The sequence below is a fragment of the Odocoileus virginianus genome, unplaced genomic scaffold (assembly GCF_023699985.2).
Source record: "Odocoileus virginianus isolate 20LAN1187 ecotype Illinois unplaced genomic scaffold, Ovbor_1.2 Unplaced_Scaffold_5, whole genome shotgun sequence".
Classification (NCBI taxonomy): domain Eukaryota; kingdom Metazoa; phylum Chordata; class Mammalia; order Artiodactyla; family Cervidae; genus Odocoileus; species Odocoileus virginianus.
In genome coordinates, this window is record NW_027224267.1 from 1,395,880 (window position 1) to 1,411,227 (window position 15,348).

Here is a 15,348-nt window from a genome sequence, read left to right on the forward strand (position 1 = left end):
CTTGGGCTGGGGCTCTGTGGCCACTGGCACTCATGCCTCCTCACCAGCCTTCTATTGTCATCTTTGTTTCATCTTGTTCTTTTTATTTTGGCCATTTTAATAAGTGCACAGTGCTGTGTAATTGTGCCTTTCAAATGCATTTTCCTGTGACCAACAGTGCTGAGCATTTTTTTCTTGTGATTTTTTTTGCCAGACATGTATCATGCTTTGTTGTTGCTGTTCAGTCACTCAGTCACGTCCACGTCTTTGCGACCCCACGGGCGGCAGCACGCCAGGCTTCCCTGTATCACTCTGCATCACTCTGTAGTCCTCTGTATCACTCAGAGTTTGCTCACACTCATGTCCACTGAGTGGGTGGGTCACCCAACCTTCTCGTCCTCTGTCGCCCCCTTCTCCTCCTGCCCTCAGTCTTTCCCAGCACCAGGGTCTTTTCCAGTGAGTCAGCTCTTTGCATCAGGTGGCCAAAGTACTAGAGCTTCAGCTTCAGCGTCATTCCTTCCAATGAGTGTTCAGGGTTGATTTTCTTTAGGACTGACTCCTCGCTGTCCAAGGGACTCTGAAGAGCCATCATCCTTAGGGAAACATCTACTAAACCCTTTATCTGTATTCTTATTGGAATTTTGGTTCATACTGACTTCTGAGAAGTCTTTATCTGTTGATAAAGGGTTGACTTCTGGTTTCCTTCGCACCGTGTGGGCTGAGGGGAAGAGCTGATCTGTGGGTGGGGAGGATGTTTTCCCTGTGCACGGCCGGCAGCATCTCTGCTCCCCAGGTGAGCGGTTCTGCCCGCCCGGCTTGGCTCACCGCCCTCTGTCGCTGCACAGACGTCTCCTGGCTCAGAAAGGAAGTCACCATAAAGGGAAGAGCAGTCCACAGCATTAAGGATCTTGGAGCCCAGGTCATCTGGGCTGCTTTGACATGTCGCGGTTTACCCCAAAGGGTCATGATCTCTGCCTCGGCCCACGAGATTTTCTAACTCTGTTGTTTCTGTGTGTAATTTTAGTTCTTTCCATCGGAAGTTATTCGGTGGAGGGTATCATCTCTGTCTTCACAGGGCACATTATGTGTCATCAGGGCCAGGAAAGCTGTCTTTAAGTTCTGCCCCGAAATAGGACAACGTGCAATCTCAGGGCTCCTGTTCAGACGCCAGGGCTCAGTGGGCGCTGCTGAGGCTGCTCTCTCTCCTTGTTTGCCATTCCCTCTCCTGGTGTCCCTGCATGAAAGTGGGTTCTGCAGACTGACATCGTCTGTCTGGACCTTCGGGTCAGTGTCTGTGTCCGCATCTGACGGTCTTGTTCCCTTTTAACAGGACCAGCCTTCTCTGCTCTGTCAAGGTGACCTTGGTTCAGACACTTCTGCCTGGCGTGGAACTTTGCATATAGTCAGACCCCCAGTGGACAGCCACTGAAGGAAGCTAATAGCTTAAGTGCATCCTGACCTGCTCCCCGAGCTTTTATCCTTGCTGCACACTCTTGGCCAATTTGTACTTGAGAAATTCCAATAAAGCCCCTTTGATCCCAGCCATGTCTCAGCTCAGACAGATTTCTCTGCTGGCTGCGTGGAGGAAATCCCGAACTCCTGCAGCTTCCCTGGAATGTTAAACTCTTAACTGAACACGGAAACGAGCCAGACTCTGTGACCAGAGCCACAGGGAATGACTCTAAACTCGGGCATCTTCTTTCCAGGCGTCAGGCCCCGGCATGTGATGAACAGTGCAGTGTGATTTGGGGCACATTAGAAGAGCTGCTACTGATGCTGCAGCTGATGAGAGAAGAGAATTGAGGCCCTGGGGCTGATCTGTGTGGGAGCGACGGTTGTCCCTAACTAGCCCTGCACGCGTTTACTGTTTGATCACGGGCTAATGAGGCTATTGGTGGACTTAGCAAGTGCTAAGTCGCTTCAGTCGTGTCTGACTCTCTGCGACCCCATGGACTGTAGCCCGCCAGGCTCTTCTGTCCATGGAATTCTCCAGGCAAGGAATACTGGTGAGGATTGCCATGCCCTCCTTAGGGTATCTTCCCAACCCAAGAGTCGAACCCACATCTCTTAAGTCTCCTGCGCTGGGAGATGGGTTCTTTACCGCTAGCACAACCTGGGAAGCCCCCAGGTGGCATTAGTGGTAAAGCAAGTGAATAGTCTGATGGTATTAGCTCCATGTCCCCATTCCTCCCACCTAGACTCTCATTTGTATAGGGTAACAGGAACTGTCTGGTTTATGACATTTATGGCTTTAAAATGCTGTGTCGCTGCCCCTCCCTGCACCCTTCCCCACCTTCACAGTGATGCTGTGGACTCTGTCTCTCCTCCACAAGGTCAGTGAGTCGAGAGTTCTGAGTTTTTAGGTTTTTCTTCATAACTCTACTATATGAATACCATCCACATATTCTTGTTCTATCAACATATTCTCCCGTTCCTACAGCTTTGGCGTTTTCTTCCAAGGATGGCCTCCCTTCTGCTTTTGCAAAAACAAACAAACAAACAAAATCAATCCATGGGCATTCAAAGAATTAAAGGTCCTTGTTAACGTCTTTTCTTTGTAGTCAGAGTCTAGCAAGAGCTTTCCCAGCAGTAGCAAGTCCTCATCAGCTTGGAAGTCAGTCTGATGACTCAGCTTTCTCATGCATCACCTAGCAGGGAATGACTGACTCACGCTCCCAGACTTCGCAGAAGGTACCTTCTGAGCACGGAGCGCCCTCGCTGGGAGGACCTTATCAAAGCTCAGCTTGAGTGGGACTCTGGTCAAAGGTTGTCTTGATGCTCTTGAGAAACCACGAAGAAGGGTCACCTACTGCCGCTTTCACTTTGGGTTTGTTTGAACTCAAATCAGCGGTATGGGCATTCCAACCAGGGGTTCCATGTCTGATGGCAGCTGGGGAGGGGCTGTGCCTTCAGACCAGGAGATGGAAGCAGGTTCCTGGTGCTTCATTTTACAGGGGATTGCATGCGGTGGGAGAGTGTAAAGAGGGATCGGAGTGATCTCTCCGTGTTCTGTGTTTCTAACATGATCTGGTACGTGTGAGATAGCATAAACGTGCTTGTCTTAGCTCAGGCTGCCTGCCGTGATGAGATGCCACAGACCGTGTGGCTGAAACAACAGAGATGCGTTTCTTCCAGTCCCAGAGGCCGGAAGCCCAGGATCCAGGGCCCTCAGTGCTGGCTGCTGGCCACGGCCCCCTTGCTGGCTTGCAGATGGCCATCCCCTCACTGGGTCCTCAAGTGGCCTTGCCCCTGCCCCCTGAGGATGCCAATCCTGTCAGGCCAGGGCCCCACCCTTCGGCTTCACCTAACCGTGCTTCCTGAGGGGCCCGTCTACAAATACAGCCGCACGGAGGTTAGGGCTTCCCCATGTGTGGGACTTGGGGAGACGCAGGCATTGTCCATCGTGCCTTCACTTGTAGTGAGGCTTCTTCTTAACTGCACTGTAACGCCTCCTGTTAACTGTCCTTTCTTCCTGGAGAGGAAATCAGGGTTCCAGCACAAGGACTGACCTCAGGGACCTCCCTGAGTCGGGGCGGGCAGCGGGGAGAAAGGATGCGGAGCCCAGAGGAGGCCGGGCCGGGCCGGGCCGTTCCGCATGTGGGGCGGGTGGCAGAGTGGAACCTAGAAGAGGGGGGCGCCTCTCTGCCCCACTGTGAGCGGCCGGCGTGGGGGAAGGAGGTAGTGAGTGCCTCTGCTTTCAGAGGGCGGGTGCAGTAATCAGGCCGACGGTTTATGGTCTCACATGCCCGAGTCCTCTTTCTCTGCTGACCCGGTGGCTGTGTGTGCGCTCTCTGTGGGCAGAGGGCCGCTGAGGGAATTCTTGACTTCTGTTGCCCTTTCAAAGGGTCTGTGCCGCCCTCTGGGTTACAGATGGCGGGATGAGGGGTCCTCCTGGGGCGGACTAGGAAGGGGCTATTGGGAGGGGTCTTGGGAGTCAGTGATGGCGTCTGGCCTTGATGCCCTGGGGTCCCTCTGGGGCCCTCCCAGCCCATCCACACCAATCGAGGCTGCACCTGACCCTCCTGGAGGCTCGGTGTCCTGCGAGGCCCTTGGCTCCAGGGTCAGACCCGGGACAGCCCCGGTGACGGCTCACTTCCCAGAGGCGCTGTCGGTCCTGGAGAATCCTCTGTGTCCACCCCGGTCTGCGCCCCGTCCCCACCCTGTGCTTCTGTCGGAGGTTGTGGACCAAGCCCGCGGGGCTGGAGAGAGCAGATGGCCGGCACAGGTCAGGCACGGGAGTGGAGCTGGCGGCCGGCGGTCCGTCTGCCGGGGGCCTGGGGCTGCGATTAGCCAGGCATATCGGTCCTCATGAACGGCCCCCACCCACCATCACTTACCAAACTGTGGCTTCAGAGTGGCTAGATCTTTCAGTTGTCCAGGGGAAGCCAGAAGTCATCTTTGTGCAAAACAGTCCTGAGTTTCTCGCGTACGATTGAGCCCCGCCGGCCAGACAGAACCCACGGGACTGGGGCTGGGATGGGAGCCTGACAGGTCAGCGAGGGGCTGGCTGAGGCTCCCCGAGGGCCGCCCCCTCCCCCCTGCCGGGCCGCGCCCCGTGCCGCCCAGGATGCGGGCGCCCAGCCTGCCTTCTGTTCCTTGCGGCGCCACAGGCTCTGCGAGAGCTGACGCTGTTCCTGCCCAGGTGGCTCTGCCCCGGGTTTCTGCGCCGACGCTGCCTTGTGTTCCGCTGCTGTGCTTCCTAACCGCGCGGTCCCTCTGCCACGGAACCCCGCCTCAGGTGTGCAGAGGCCTTGCGTCAGGCAGCCTCCCCCAGGGTGCGTGTGGGTGTGTGCACATGTGTGTGCACGTGTGTGTGCGTGTGGGTGTGTGCACGTGTGTGTGCGTGTGGGTGTGTGCACGTGTGTGTGCGTGTGGGTGTGTGCACGTGTGTGTGCGTGTGTGTGCGTGTTCAGCCCGCTCTAGAACACAAGCTTCCTGGGGGCCTGTTTGTGCTCTGTTCTCTAGACTCTAGACGCATCGCAGACACAACGCAGGTGCTTGATGCGTAAAAATTCAGGGAAAGAAAGTTGGCCATGACACATGCTTTATTTTGGTGTTTTTTCCCCCCCATTAAAGTATACCATTGAAACATGCCTTTTTGTCATCATCTTTTTTCTTCACAGTTAAGAGGAAAAAAAGTTCCAAATCAGAGGCCAAGGGAACCGTGTCTAAAGTCACTGGGAAAAAAATCACCAAGATCATCGGTTTGGGAAAGAAAAAGCCGTCGACGGATGAGCAGACCTCCTCGGCAGAGGAAGACGTGCCGACGTGCGGTGAGACGGGGGCGTGGGGCTGTATTACCAGATCCGTCCCTTCCCTGAGCACGGAGAGCCTCTGTGGGTGACTTCTGTATTGCGTTTGTCGGAGTCTCATTGATCGGGATCGTGATCAGTTAAGCTGGGGGAACAGATTACACTTTTACTGCTTTTTTTTTAATTAATTTTTTTTTTCCTGGTTATTAATGAAGCCCTTGCAAGGGTTTGAAATGATCTCTGAGGTTCTCTCAAGGTGAAAAACAGAGTCTCTGTTTGACCCCACGAGGTTCTCCCAAATTCCTTTCAAGTGACTTTAGAGGGAAACGTGAACGTGTAGGGCCAGTCAGCGGAGGCGTGCCAGGTATGTAAGAACGTTTACACAATCCCCAGCGGCTCCCCACTTGGCCTGAAGTCCTGCAACTCAGCTTTTAAGGAATGCTCTGCGCCTCAGACTCAGTCGGGCTGGCTGACCCCCCTCCCCTCACTGGTCTTGGTCCAGTAAGAGGTCTCTGGGCAACCCTTGTTGTCGAGGCTGGGGAAGCACCAGGGAGGTGGCGGTGATGGCCAAGATGCCCCTGCTGCCCCTACTTGGCTGGGCCAGGGCACGGGAGAGGCATCTGCCGAGAAAAACACGTCCGGTCTAGTGGCAGAAGGTCGACCTGAAGCAAGGAGTCACGGAGATGAGTGTGTGACGACTGACTCGAGGTCACAAACCCTTGGGGAAAACCTGGTCGGCCACGGGAGAGCCTGTCAGGGACGTGGCCTAGATGGGGTGATGTCGGGGACCACCTCCCTGCAGAAGTGAGACTGTGCGTGCTCGGCGTTTCCTAGGCAACCACACTTCTGAGAGTCGGGTGACTCTTTCAAGGAGAGAATCTTTAGAGGCTAAAAGATGGACATTCACTCTTTAAGAAAACGGAAAGTGAGTCATGCCTTTCCCGCGGACCACGGCTCATGGGCCGATGTCCGTCTGCGTCAGTGCTGTGACGCCTGTTTGCGTGCTCCCTGTTCCACCTCTCTCTGTCTCCCCCCCCCCTTCTGGCCGAGCCTCTCTTCTGTCCAGGTGTCGGGTTATTTGGGGATGCCAGGAGAGAAACAGCTTTTAGATACCTCCTGTTGGTGCCTAAGTTGGGCTCCACACACACAAAGATGAGTTTATTCTGCCGATATCCCATCCCGGGGCGTGGCTTGTGCTGAGAGGGCGGCGTGAGCTCGGAGCCGTGTTGTTCAGAAGGAGGGGTCAGTCGTAGAGTGCGGGGCAGGTAGACTTGGGGTGGGGGTGCCCCCCGAGGGGAGGGCGGGGTGGGTTCACAGCTCCCCATGGCTTTCACAGGCCTGATCCTGAGAAGTCGTGATACACAGAAACCCCCTGGGTTGCTGTGTAGAAGCGCGTGTGGAGCAGAAGCCAGCGGGCAGGCAGTCGTGGGGCCTCGCGGGGTGGAGGCGTCATCTTGGGGAGGCCCCTGTGAAGCGGCCGCTCGTGGGTTGAGCTGGGAGGGGAGGTGGTGACCCCAAATGGAGACCAGGGGTCTGGGAGCGCCGTGCACACAGTGGTCTTGAACTTGCCCCTGGTCAGAAGTCGGGTCACAGAAGCGAGCACACTGTCCCATGTTCTTTGCACGGAGAACAGCCGCCCTGCAGAAGCTAAGCCAGCGGGCAGAGCTCTTGCGGGGGGACGCGGGGAGGGGGGCATTGTTGATGCCGGGGCCCATGGCCTCTGCCTTCCTGGAGCAGCTCACAGCCCTAGCGGCTGGGCTGGTATCCTCTTCCATTCTGCCTGGAGCCACGATGGGAGTTTTCGGGGTTAAGGTGGAAAACGGGAATCCTCCAATGAAAGGGGATTACTATTTTAGCTTTTTTTGTTGTTCTCAAAACTGCTCTAGGTCAGTGGAGGAAAGAGAGGTTCTTTCATGAGAGACATTCGTATGGAAGGCGACTTGGCCACTTGTGGTCCAGGCCGCTCGCTGTGCTGAGGACCCTGAGCTCAGGAAGGCTGTGGGACTTGCCCTGAGCCACCCAGGGAGCTGGGGGCAGGACAAGGCTGGCCCGTGGGCCTGTCTTGCAGCCCAGGTCTGCTCCGCCCCCTTCTGTTCCTCCCAGGGCTTGCCACCTTCGTGAGTTCTATAAGCAGCTGGTGGGTGCGTGCTGGATGGCACAGTCGCATTGAGGCAGAGTCATGGGGAGGCTGTAGCTCCGTGTGGGTTTCCAACAGGCTCTGAGTGGACACCTTTCACCACTACTAAGGGAGCACCCTCTGTCCACATGGTCTTAAAATGATCATCCATCCAGGGCCCAGGAGAGGACTCTGCAGAGACACCCAGGGGGAGAGTGACTGTGTTCCGTTATGTCAGGACAGCTTCAAGGTGTCAGGCAGAAGTCGCTGGATGAAGGCCCCCCGCCCATCCTGCCCGTGGAGACTCCGCAGCTGCTGTCCTTGCCGGAAGGAAGGGTGGGGCTGCTCCAGGGACAGGGGACACGCCCGGGGAGGGGGCGACTGGGAGCTGAATTGAGATCTTCCTTCTGGGGGGCCCTGCACGTCCCCTGTGCCTCCGGGTGCACCAGAGAAATGCCCGCGGGTAGGAGAGGGTTCTCTGCAGGTCCACACAGCCTGGCTGGCCGCGCCCCCCGCGACCCGGCTTTGCCCGGCCCACCCAGCTCTCACCTGCCCCTCAGCCAGTGGGTGCTATGCCAGCATCAGCCAGGTCTTCTCTACAAACAGTCCAAGACTTGCTCGCGGGCCCCTGAGCAAATACTGCCGTGTCCTCTGTTCGCCTGTCCTCAGGGCTTGGGTCCCCCAGTTGTACTGTGTAAACTCAGCTGTAGTTCCCAGGAGATGTGCACTTCACGTTTTTCTTTCTTCCCCACCCCATTTCTGTCTGTTTGGGCCAGCCCCCAAGCCTCTCAACTGTCCACCGTCTCCTCCTCTGGACCCCTGCAGGCCACCCAGTGGGAGTTTTGAAACCTTGGACTAATCGTGTCATCCTGTGCTGAGTCAGCTGAGGGCCTCTGACAATCTTGTCTCAGTTGGATTTTCCAGCTTCTCCCTCTAAGTTACTAGATGGAGATGCAGGTTGAGTTCACCACCTCCCCCCCTAGTTTTGTCCCCAGCACTGAGCACAGAGCCTGGGATACCACAGCTCAGTAAGCCCTTGTTGACTGAATGGTTACCGTAAGCAAATTGCAGCTTCTCTGAGCCTCAGGTTCCCCACCTGTGAAATGGGCTCATACTTAAAATTACTTTGTTTTCCTTAAAATTGAGGATAAAATTATGAAACATTAAGCACATTGCCTGCTTCACAATTTATGCTCAGTAAATGGCCTCTATTATTCATTTGTTCACCTGAAAAAAACCTAAGCACGCTGACATAGTCAGCCAGACAGATGGCTGACACAGGTAATACCTATACTAGGAATAGAGAAACTGATGAAAGGGAAGTTCCCCAGGAGCCAGGATGGAGGGTTTCCTGGAGGCAGCATAACCTGGGCAAGTTGGAAGGACTTCCTGGTCATTTCTCAGTCCCCTCCCAGCTCTAATGTTTGCTGACTCTGTGACGTTTTCAGCAACAGAACAAAGTTTTTGGTGGATGTTGCAGAAAGATTATCGGTTCAGTTCAGTTGCTCAGTCATGTCTGACTCTTTGCAACTCCATGGACTGCAGCACACCAGGTCTCCCTGTCCATCACCAACTCCCAGAGCTTACTCAAACTCATGTCCATCGAGTCGGTGATGCCATCCAACCATCTCATCCTCTGTCGTCCCCTTCTCCTCCCACCTTCAATCTTTCCCCAGCATCAGGGTCTTTTCAAATGAGTCAGTTCTTCACATCAGGTGGCCAAAATATTGGAGTTTCAGCTTCAGCATCAGTCCTTCCAATGAACATTCAGGACTGATCTCCTTTAGGATGGACTGGTTGGATCTCCTTGCAGTCCAAGGGACTCTCAAGAATTCTTCTTCAAAACCACAGTTCAAAAGCATCAATTCTTCGGCACTCAGCTTTCCTTATAGTTCAACTCTCACATCCGTACATGACTACTGGAAAAACTATACCTTTGACTAGATGTCTCGATTGTTTTAATCCAGCCACAAAAGATCAGGTGACATTCAGTCGAGGTAGGGGGGCGGGAGACACTCTTGGCATCTGTCACCACGTCAGGGGCGTCTGGAGCTCTTGGGCCTGTGTGCCCACTGGAGGGCACGCACTTGGGGCGGAGGGTGGGTCCTGGCGTCAGTGTCTGTGGGGCCGGGTCAGCTGTCGGCAGCGTCTGGACGTCTCATCTCCCCTCCCGCTGGCAGCCCTTGTTGCTCCTCGAGTGCCCTGTTCCCCCCCCCGCCGGTTACAGACGGAGGCCTGCAGCAATGAGAGGAGCAGTGGAAGTCCCCACAGAAGTGTGACCGGAGCAGAGAGGCCCCCTTGGGCAGCACCACCCTTCCCCGTCCTAGAGAAGGCAGTGGACACTGGCCCCCCTTCAGCCAGGCCTCCCTGCCTGCCCTTCTGCAGCGGCTGGGACTCGGGAGACGCCTGGTCCCCACACTGTGGGATGCGCGGGCGCTTGCAGCTGCCCCCTCGTCCTGAGCCCGGAGCTGTGCCTGTCGGGTCGGCCTCAGGCCGTCCTCGTGGAATCGCGCGCACGCTCACCATCACGCTCTTGTAAGAAGCCTTAAAGAGTTCTTTCTTCAGGTTCGGAACAAAGGTGTTCTCAAAACATCAAACAGAACTTTCCAGGTTGTTCAGATACAGTAACTTCTCCTCATGACATGATAAGTGGGAACAAACAAGCAAGAAAAATGAAAGGGCCCTGGCATTGCCTCACGGCGGGCACCGAGGCGACCAGGGCCAGCCTGCGCCCGGGCCTGGCTGCCCCTTGCTGCCCCCTGGTGGCGGCCGTCTGCTCGGGCTGACCGTCTCGGGGCGGATGGGGCCTGTGTTGGCAGTGATCCCATCACAGACTGGCGTGTGTCTGTGTGTGTGTGTGTCTGTGTGTGTGTGTCTGTCTCTGTCTCTGTGTGTGTGTGTGTGTGTGTGTGTGTGTGTGTGGTGGAGTTGGGGGTGGCAGTGATCCCATCACAGACTGGCCGTGTGTGTGTGTCTGTGTATGTGTGTCTATGTGTGTGTGTCTGTCTCTGCCTCTGTGTGTGTGTGTGTGTGTGTGTGTGTGTGCGTGGTGGAGGGGGGAGCGGGAAGAAGACTTCCAGGGGCCATGGGGCCTGCCCCTGGCTCCGGAGGCCTCAGATGGGCCGCCTGCTGTGTCCCTGCATGGTCTCTCCCTGCCCAGGAAGTAGGAATGTGGGCCACCTCTTGGGAGCGGCCGGTGAGCCTGGCAGGGGAAGCCACGAGCCAGATGTGGGCTCGTTTCCGTGGCGTTTGCTGTTTACAGAGACAGGCCTCTTACCCGCTTTGGTTCTCATTTCTCTTTTCCCTTTTGGGCACTGTACCTAAATATGAGGAAGGCGTTAAAATATGGTAATTGCCTGTGAAGTCATGCTCTAAATAAAGTGTGAATCTGTCCAGTGTAATCACTCCTCCTGTGACTCGCATGTTGAGAAATTCACAGCATTTGGTGACTCGGTCAGGGAAGAAAAGCTGGCGGGCCCCTTCGCCTCTCCAGGATTTGGGTCGTTCTCTTGGCTGGCCAGGCCGTGCTCAGAAGCTGTGACACACCCCACACACACACCTCCCCAGCCCTGCACCGGGGACAGGTGTGCCCACGTGGTGATTCTGAAATCCGGAAGTCCTGCGGAAGTCCAGAGGAATCCCATCGGTGCTCCTGACAAGGCAGACTTGCTCCAAGTCCTCCAGAAACATTTCAGCATCTCCTCCCTCACTGTCCCTCCCCACCGTCTTCGGCGTCAAGGCCAGGTCCCTACAGTAGTGTCTGAGGTTTCCTATGACCAGGCTCCTAGACATGCCAAGTGTTAGTTTTCCGCGCTCCCTGCTTCCCCTGGCCTGAAGAGCTCCCCGCACCTCTCAAGGCCCAGGTGAGGACTTGCCCCGGGTACACATGAGCCTCCTCTCTGCCAGCCCCGGTGGTCATGCCCGCCCGTGCCCTGCACCCCAGAGCCCTTACAGACGTGTGCCCAAAGCCGGCTCAGGTAGTTGAGAGCCACCCCCGGCTTCGGCTTTTTTCTTCTTAATCGTACACCCTGTTCTGCTGTCCATCAGCAGTCCTGTGTATCCATTCACACCCGGAATGTACACACCCTGGATCCGGTTGGCAGCTGTTTCCATGTAAGTCCAAAGACAGGCCTTCAGTGTGATTGATGACTTACAGGTGATACCAAAGTCGGAGACAGTAAATAGTTCTAACAGCCATTCCTTGGATGTTCGGGTATTATATTTGACTGTATTTTTTAAGGAGAGCTTACAAAAGAATGTGTGTCAGAACTGTGACACTTACAAATACTGTTTCCCAAATGAAAACCGCAGCTCTTTCTCTGCCATCTTTCGCTCTCTGAAGAACTTCAGGTGGGTCTCTGCTGGGAGGCCGTGAGCAGGGCTCATGGATCAGGGTGTGACCTCCCTCCTCGCCCTTGTGAACTTGGCTCCCCCAGCCTGTCTGCACGCCCCTTCAGTGTGTGAAACACAGGGGACTTGCTTCTCCATTTTCTCTGTAATTTTATAGATAACGGCAGCTTGTGTCGCAAAACTGAGGTTTCAGTTCCAGGTGCCTTTTGGGGTGATATATTGGGAGAACTGACGTCACATTCGGAAATGTGAACATTTAAGTACTGTTATGTGTTTCCCTAGTAAACTCTTTGAGCAATTATTTATAGTCATATTTATACGGAAAAGAGGAAGCACCATTCTGGGCCCTGAAAATACGTTTGGTCTTTTAATTTTCATTTGGTTTTTGCCTTTATAGTGTTGATCCATTGCTGACAAAGTGTGTGAGGTGTCAAAGAGAAAAGAAGCAAAAAGCATGGTCCAAATTGCCTTTAGGAAGACATTTAAAAAAAAAACCAGGGGTCAGAATGGATGTATTTGTTTAAAATCCCCTTGTTTGTTTTTTTGGCTGTGCTAGGCCCTCATTGCTTTGTGCAGGTTCTCTGGTTGCGGCGGGCAGGGACTGCCCGTCATTGCTGCGCTCGGGCTTCTCGTGGCGGTGTTGCCTGAGAACACCGCCTCCCGTTGCAGAACACGGGCTCTGGGCGCTAAGGTCTCGGTAGTTGCAGCACGTGGTCTCACCAGTTGCGGTTCGCAGGCTCTGGAGCGCAGGCTCAGCGATCATGGCTCACGGGCTCAGCCGCTCTGGGGCCCGTGGAGTCTTCCAGGACCAGGGATTGAACCCATGTCCCCTGCACTGGCAGGCAGATTCTTAACCCCTGCGCCACTAAGGAAGGAGCCTCCTTTTTGAACTGCACATGTGTGTGATTGTGCATGTCTGTTGACCTGTGTGTGTGCACATGTGTGTGTATGAGTCGAAAGAGCAGCTGGATAACCTAAGGATCCCTTGATACTCTTCTTCCTCCTGACCTGCCTTCCACATGCTGCTCCCCTCGCTGCTTCCCTCTCGCTGGCGCAGTCTTTTGCTGGCCCTGTGGATGAGTTAGAAGTCATAGCCACCCGGCGATATCTGTTTCTCATTCCTTGTTACTTGTAGAAAAATGCACTGTATGTTTGTGGCAAATGAAAATGATCAGTTACTCGTCTTTGAGGAGATTAAAACATGACGACAGCTCTTCTTGTAATTCCACCGCATTCCATCCATGCTACGCTGATACAGCACAGCCCCAGAGATGTGGATGGTGGGTTTCCACGTGCGTCAGACCCAGGCCTTCAGACCTCAGCAGATCCTCCCGTCAGAGGGCCGAGGAAGGGCGTGTCTGTTCTCTGGGCAGGAGTCTCATCCTGAAGACCTGCCGTCATTTGCTGGAATCCTTCCAGCAGTGGGGAGCTCACCACCTCCCCAGGCTGCCTGTTTCTTGGAAAGCTTCCCTTTGCAGATAGTTTCATTCTTCATGGGAAGCCAGAATCAGCTGCCCAGGGGCTTTTGCCCTAGCTGTGTCCTTTGCAGCCACTTGGAATGAACTTGGGCCCTTTCCTGGGTGAGGCCCCTTCAGCTTTTTGAGGGCAGCTGTGCGTCCTCATCCCCTCTCTCCTTCCACCCACCAATGCCTCAGCGAGCTGTCAGACGCCCGGTCGAGCTCTGGGGTCCCGAAGGCGTTTCTGGGAGCTGGTGCTCGGCCACATCATGCGGTGCAGAGCGTTGGGCTCCAGGGAGGTCTGAGTTGTCCCGGCCCCCAGAGCTGATGGGAGCAGTCAACTCGTGGTAGCTCCTCTCGTCCCCAGGAGCCTGCGCTCAGCTGTGCTACGTGCGGGGTTCGTTCCCGCCTCATGGCCTCCTTGGGCGTGTCCCTTCCAGGGGGCTGACGGCTGCTCTCGTTGCAGGCCGCCTGGTTCTCTCATTGCAGGCCGCCTGGTTCATTCCCTCCTCAGGCGCATCCCTCCTGTTGGGCTGACGGCCACTCTCGTTGGTTGCAGGCCGCCTGGTTCATTCCCTCCTCAGGCGTGTCCCTCTTGTCGGGCTGACGGCCACTCTCGTTTCAGGCCGCTTGGTTCATTCCCTCCTTGGGCACATCCCTTCCCGGGAGCTGACGGCCGCTCTCGTTGCAGGCTGCCTGGTTCATTCCCTCCTCGGGTGCGTCCCTCCTGGCGGGCTGACGGCCACTCTCGTTGCAGGCTGCCTGGTTCATTCCCTCCTCGGGTGCGTCCCTCCTGGTGGGCTGACGGCCACTCTCATTGCAGGCCGCCTGATTCATTCCCTCCTTGGGCACATCCCTTCCCGGGAGCTGACGGCCGCTCTCGTTGCAGGCTGCCTGGTTCATTCCCTCCTCGGGTGCGTCCCTCCTGGCGGGCTGACGGCCACTCTCGTTGCAGGCTGCCTGGTTCATTCCCTCCTCGGGTGCGTCCCTCCTGGCGGGCTGACGGCCGCTCTCGTTGGTTGCAGGCCGCCTGGTTCAGCCCCTCCTCGGGCGCGTCCCTCCTGGCGGGCTGACGGCCGCTCTCGTTGGTTGCAGGCCGCCTGGTTCAGTCCCTCCTTGGGTGCGTCCCTCCTGGCGGGCTGACGGCCACTCTCATTGCAGGCCGCCTGGTTCAGTCCCCCCTCGGGCGCGTCCCTCCTGGCGGGCTGACGGCCGCTCTCGTTGGTTGCAGGCCGCCTGGTTCAGTCCCCCCTCGGGCGCGTCCCTCCTGGCGGGCTGACGGCCGCTCTCGTTGGTTGCAGGCCGCCTGGTTCATTCCCTCCTCGGGTGCGTCCCTCCTGGTGGGCTGACGGCCGCTCTCGTTGGTTGCAGGCCGCCTGGTTCAGTCCCTCCTCGGGCGCGTCCCTCCTGGCGGGCTGACGGCCGCTCTCGTTGGTCGCAGGCTGCCTGGTTCAGTCCCTCCTTGGGTGCGTCCCTCCTGGCGGGCTGACGGCCGCTCTCATTGCAGGCCGCCTGGTTCAGTCCCCCCTCGGGCGCGTCCCTCCTGGCGGGCTGACGGCCGCTCTCGTTGGTTGCAGGCCGCCTGGTTCAGTCCCTCCTCGGGCGCGTCCCTCCTGGCGGGCTGACGGCCGCTCTCATTGCAGGCCGCCTGGTTCAGTCCCCCCTGGGGCGCGTCCCTCCTGGCGGGCTGACGGCCGCTCTCGTTGGTCGCAGGCCGCCTGGTTCAGTCCCTCCTCGGGCGCGTCCCTCCTGGCGGGCTGACGGCCGCTCTCGTTGGTTGCAGGCCGCCTGGTTCAGTCCCTCCTCGGGCGCGTCCCTCCTGGCGGGCTGACGGCCGCTCTCGTTGGTCGCAGGCTGCCTGGTTCAGTCCCTCCTTGGGTGCGTCCCTCCTGGTGGGCTGACGGCCGCTCTCATTGCAGGCCGCCTGGTTCAGTCCCCCCTCGGGCGCGTCCCTCCTGGCGGGCTGACGGCCGCTCTCGTTGGTTGCAGGCCGCCTGGTTCAGTCCCTCCTCGGGCGCGTCCCTCCTGGCGGGCTCGGCGCGCGTCCCTCCTGGCTGGCTGACGGCCGCTCTCGTTGGTTGCAGGCCGCCTGGTTCAGTCCCTCCTCGGGCGCGTCCCTCCTGGCGGGCTGACGGCCGCTCTCGTTGGTTGCAGGCCGCCTGGTTCAGTCCCTCCTCAGGCGCGTCCCTCCTGG

The 15,348-nt window shown here is 57.0% G+C and overlaps 1 protein-coding gene across 3 annotated transcripts in view; it reads left to right on the top strand.

Moving 5' to 3' along the window:
* Window positions 1–15,348, top strand: part of AFAP1 (actin filament associated protein 1) — a 148,714-nt gene that overhangs the window by 99,803 nt on the left and 33,563 nt on the right. For all 3 annotated transcript variants that reach the window (XM_070462507.1, XM_070462509.1, XM_070462508.1), the window contains one exon: window positions 5,103–5,252. In XM_070462507.1, coding sequence (XP_070318608.1) covers window positions 5,103–5,252 — 150 coding nt within the window. The remainder of the gene's footprint in view (window positions 1–5,102; window positions 5,253–15,348) is intronic.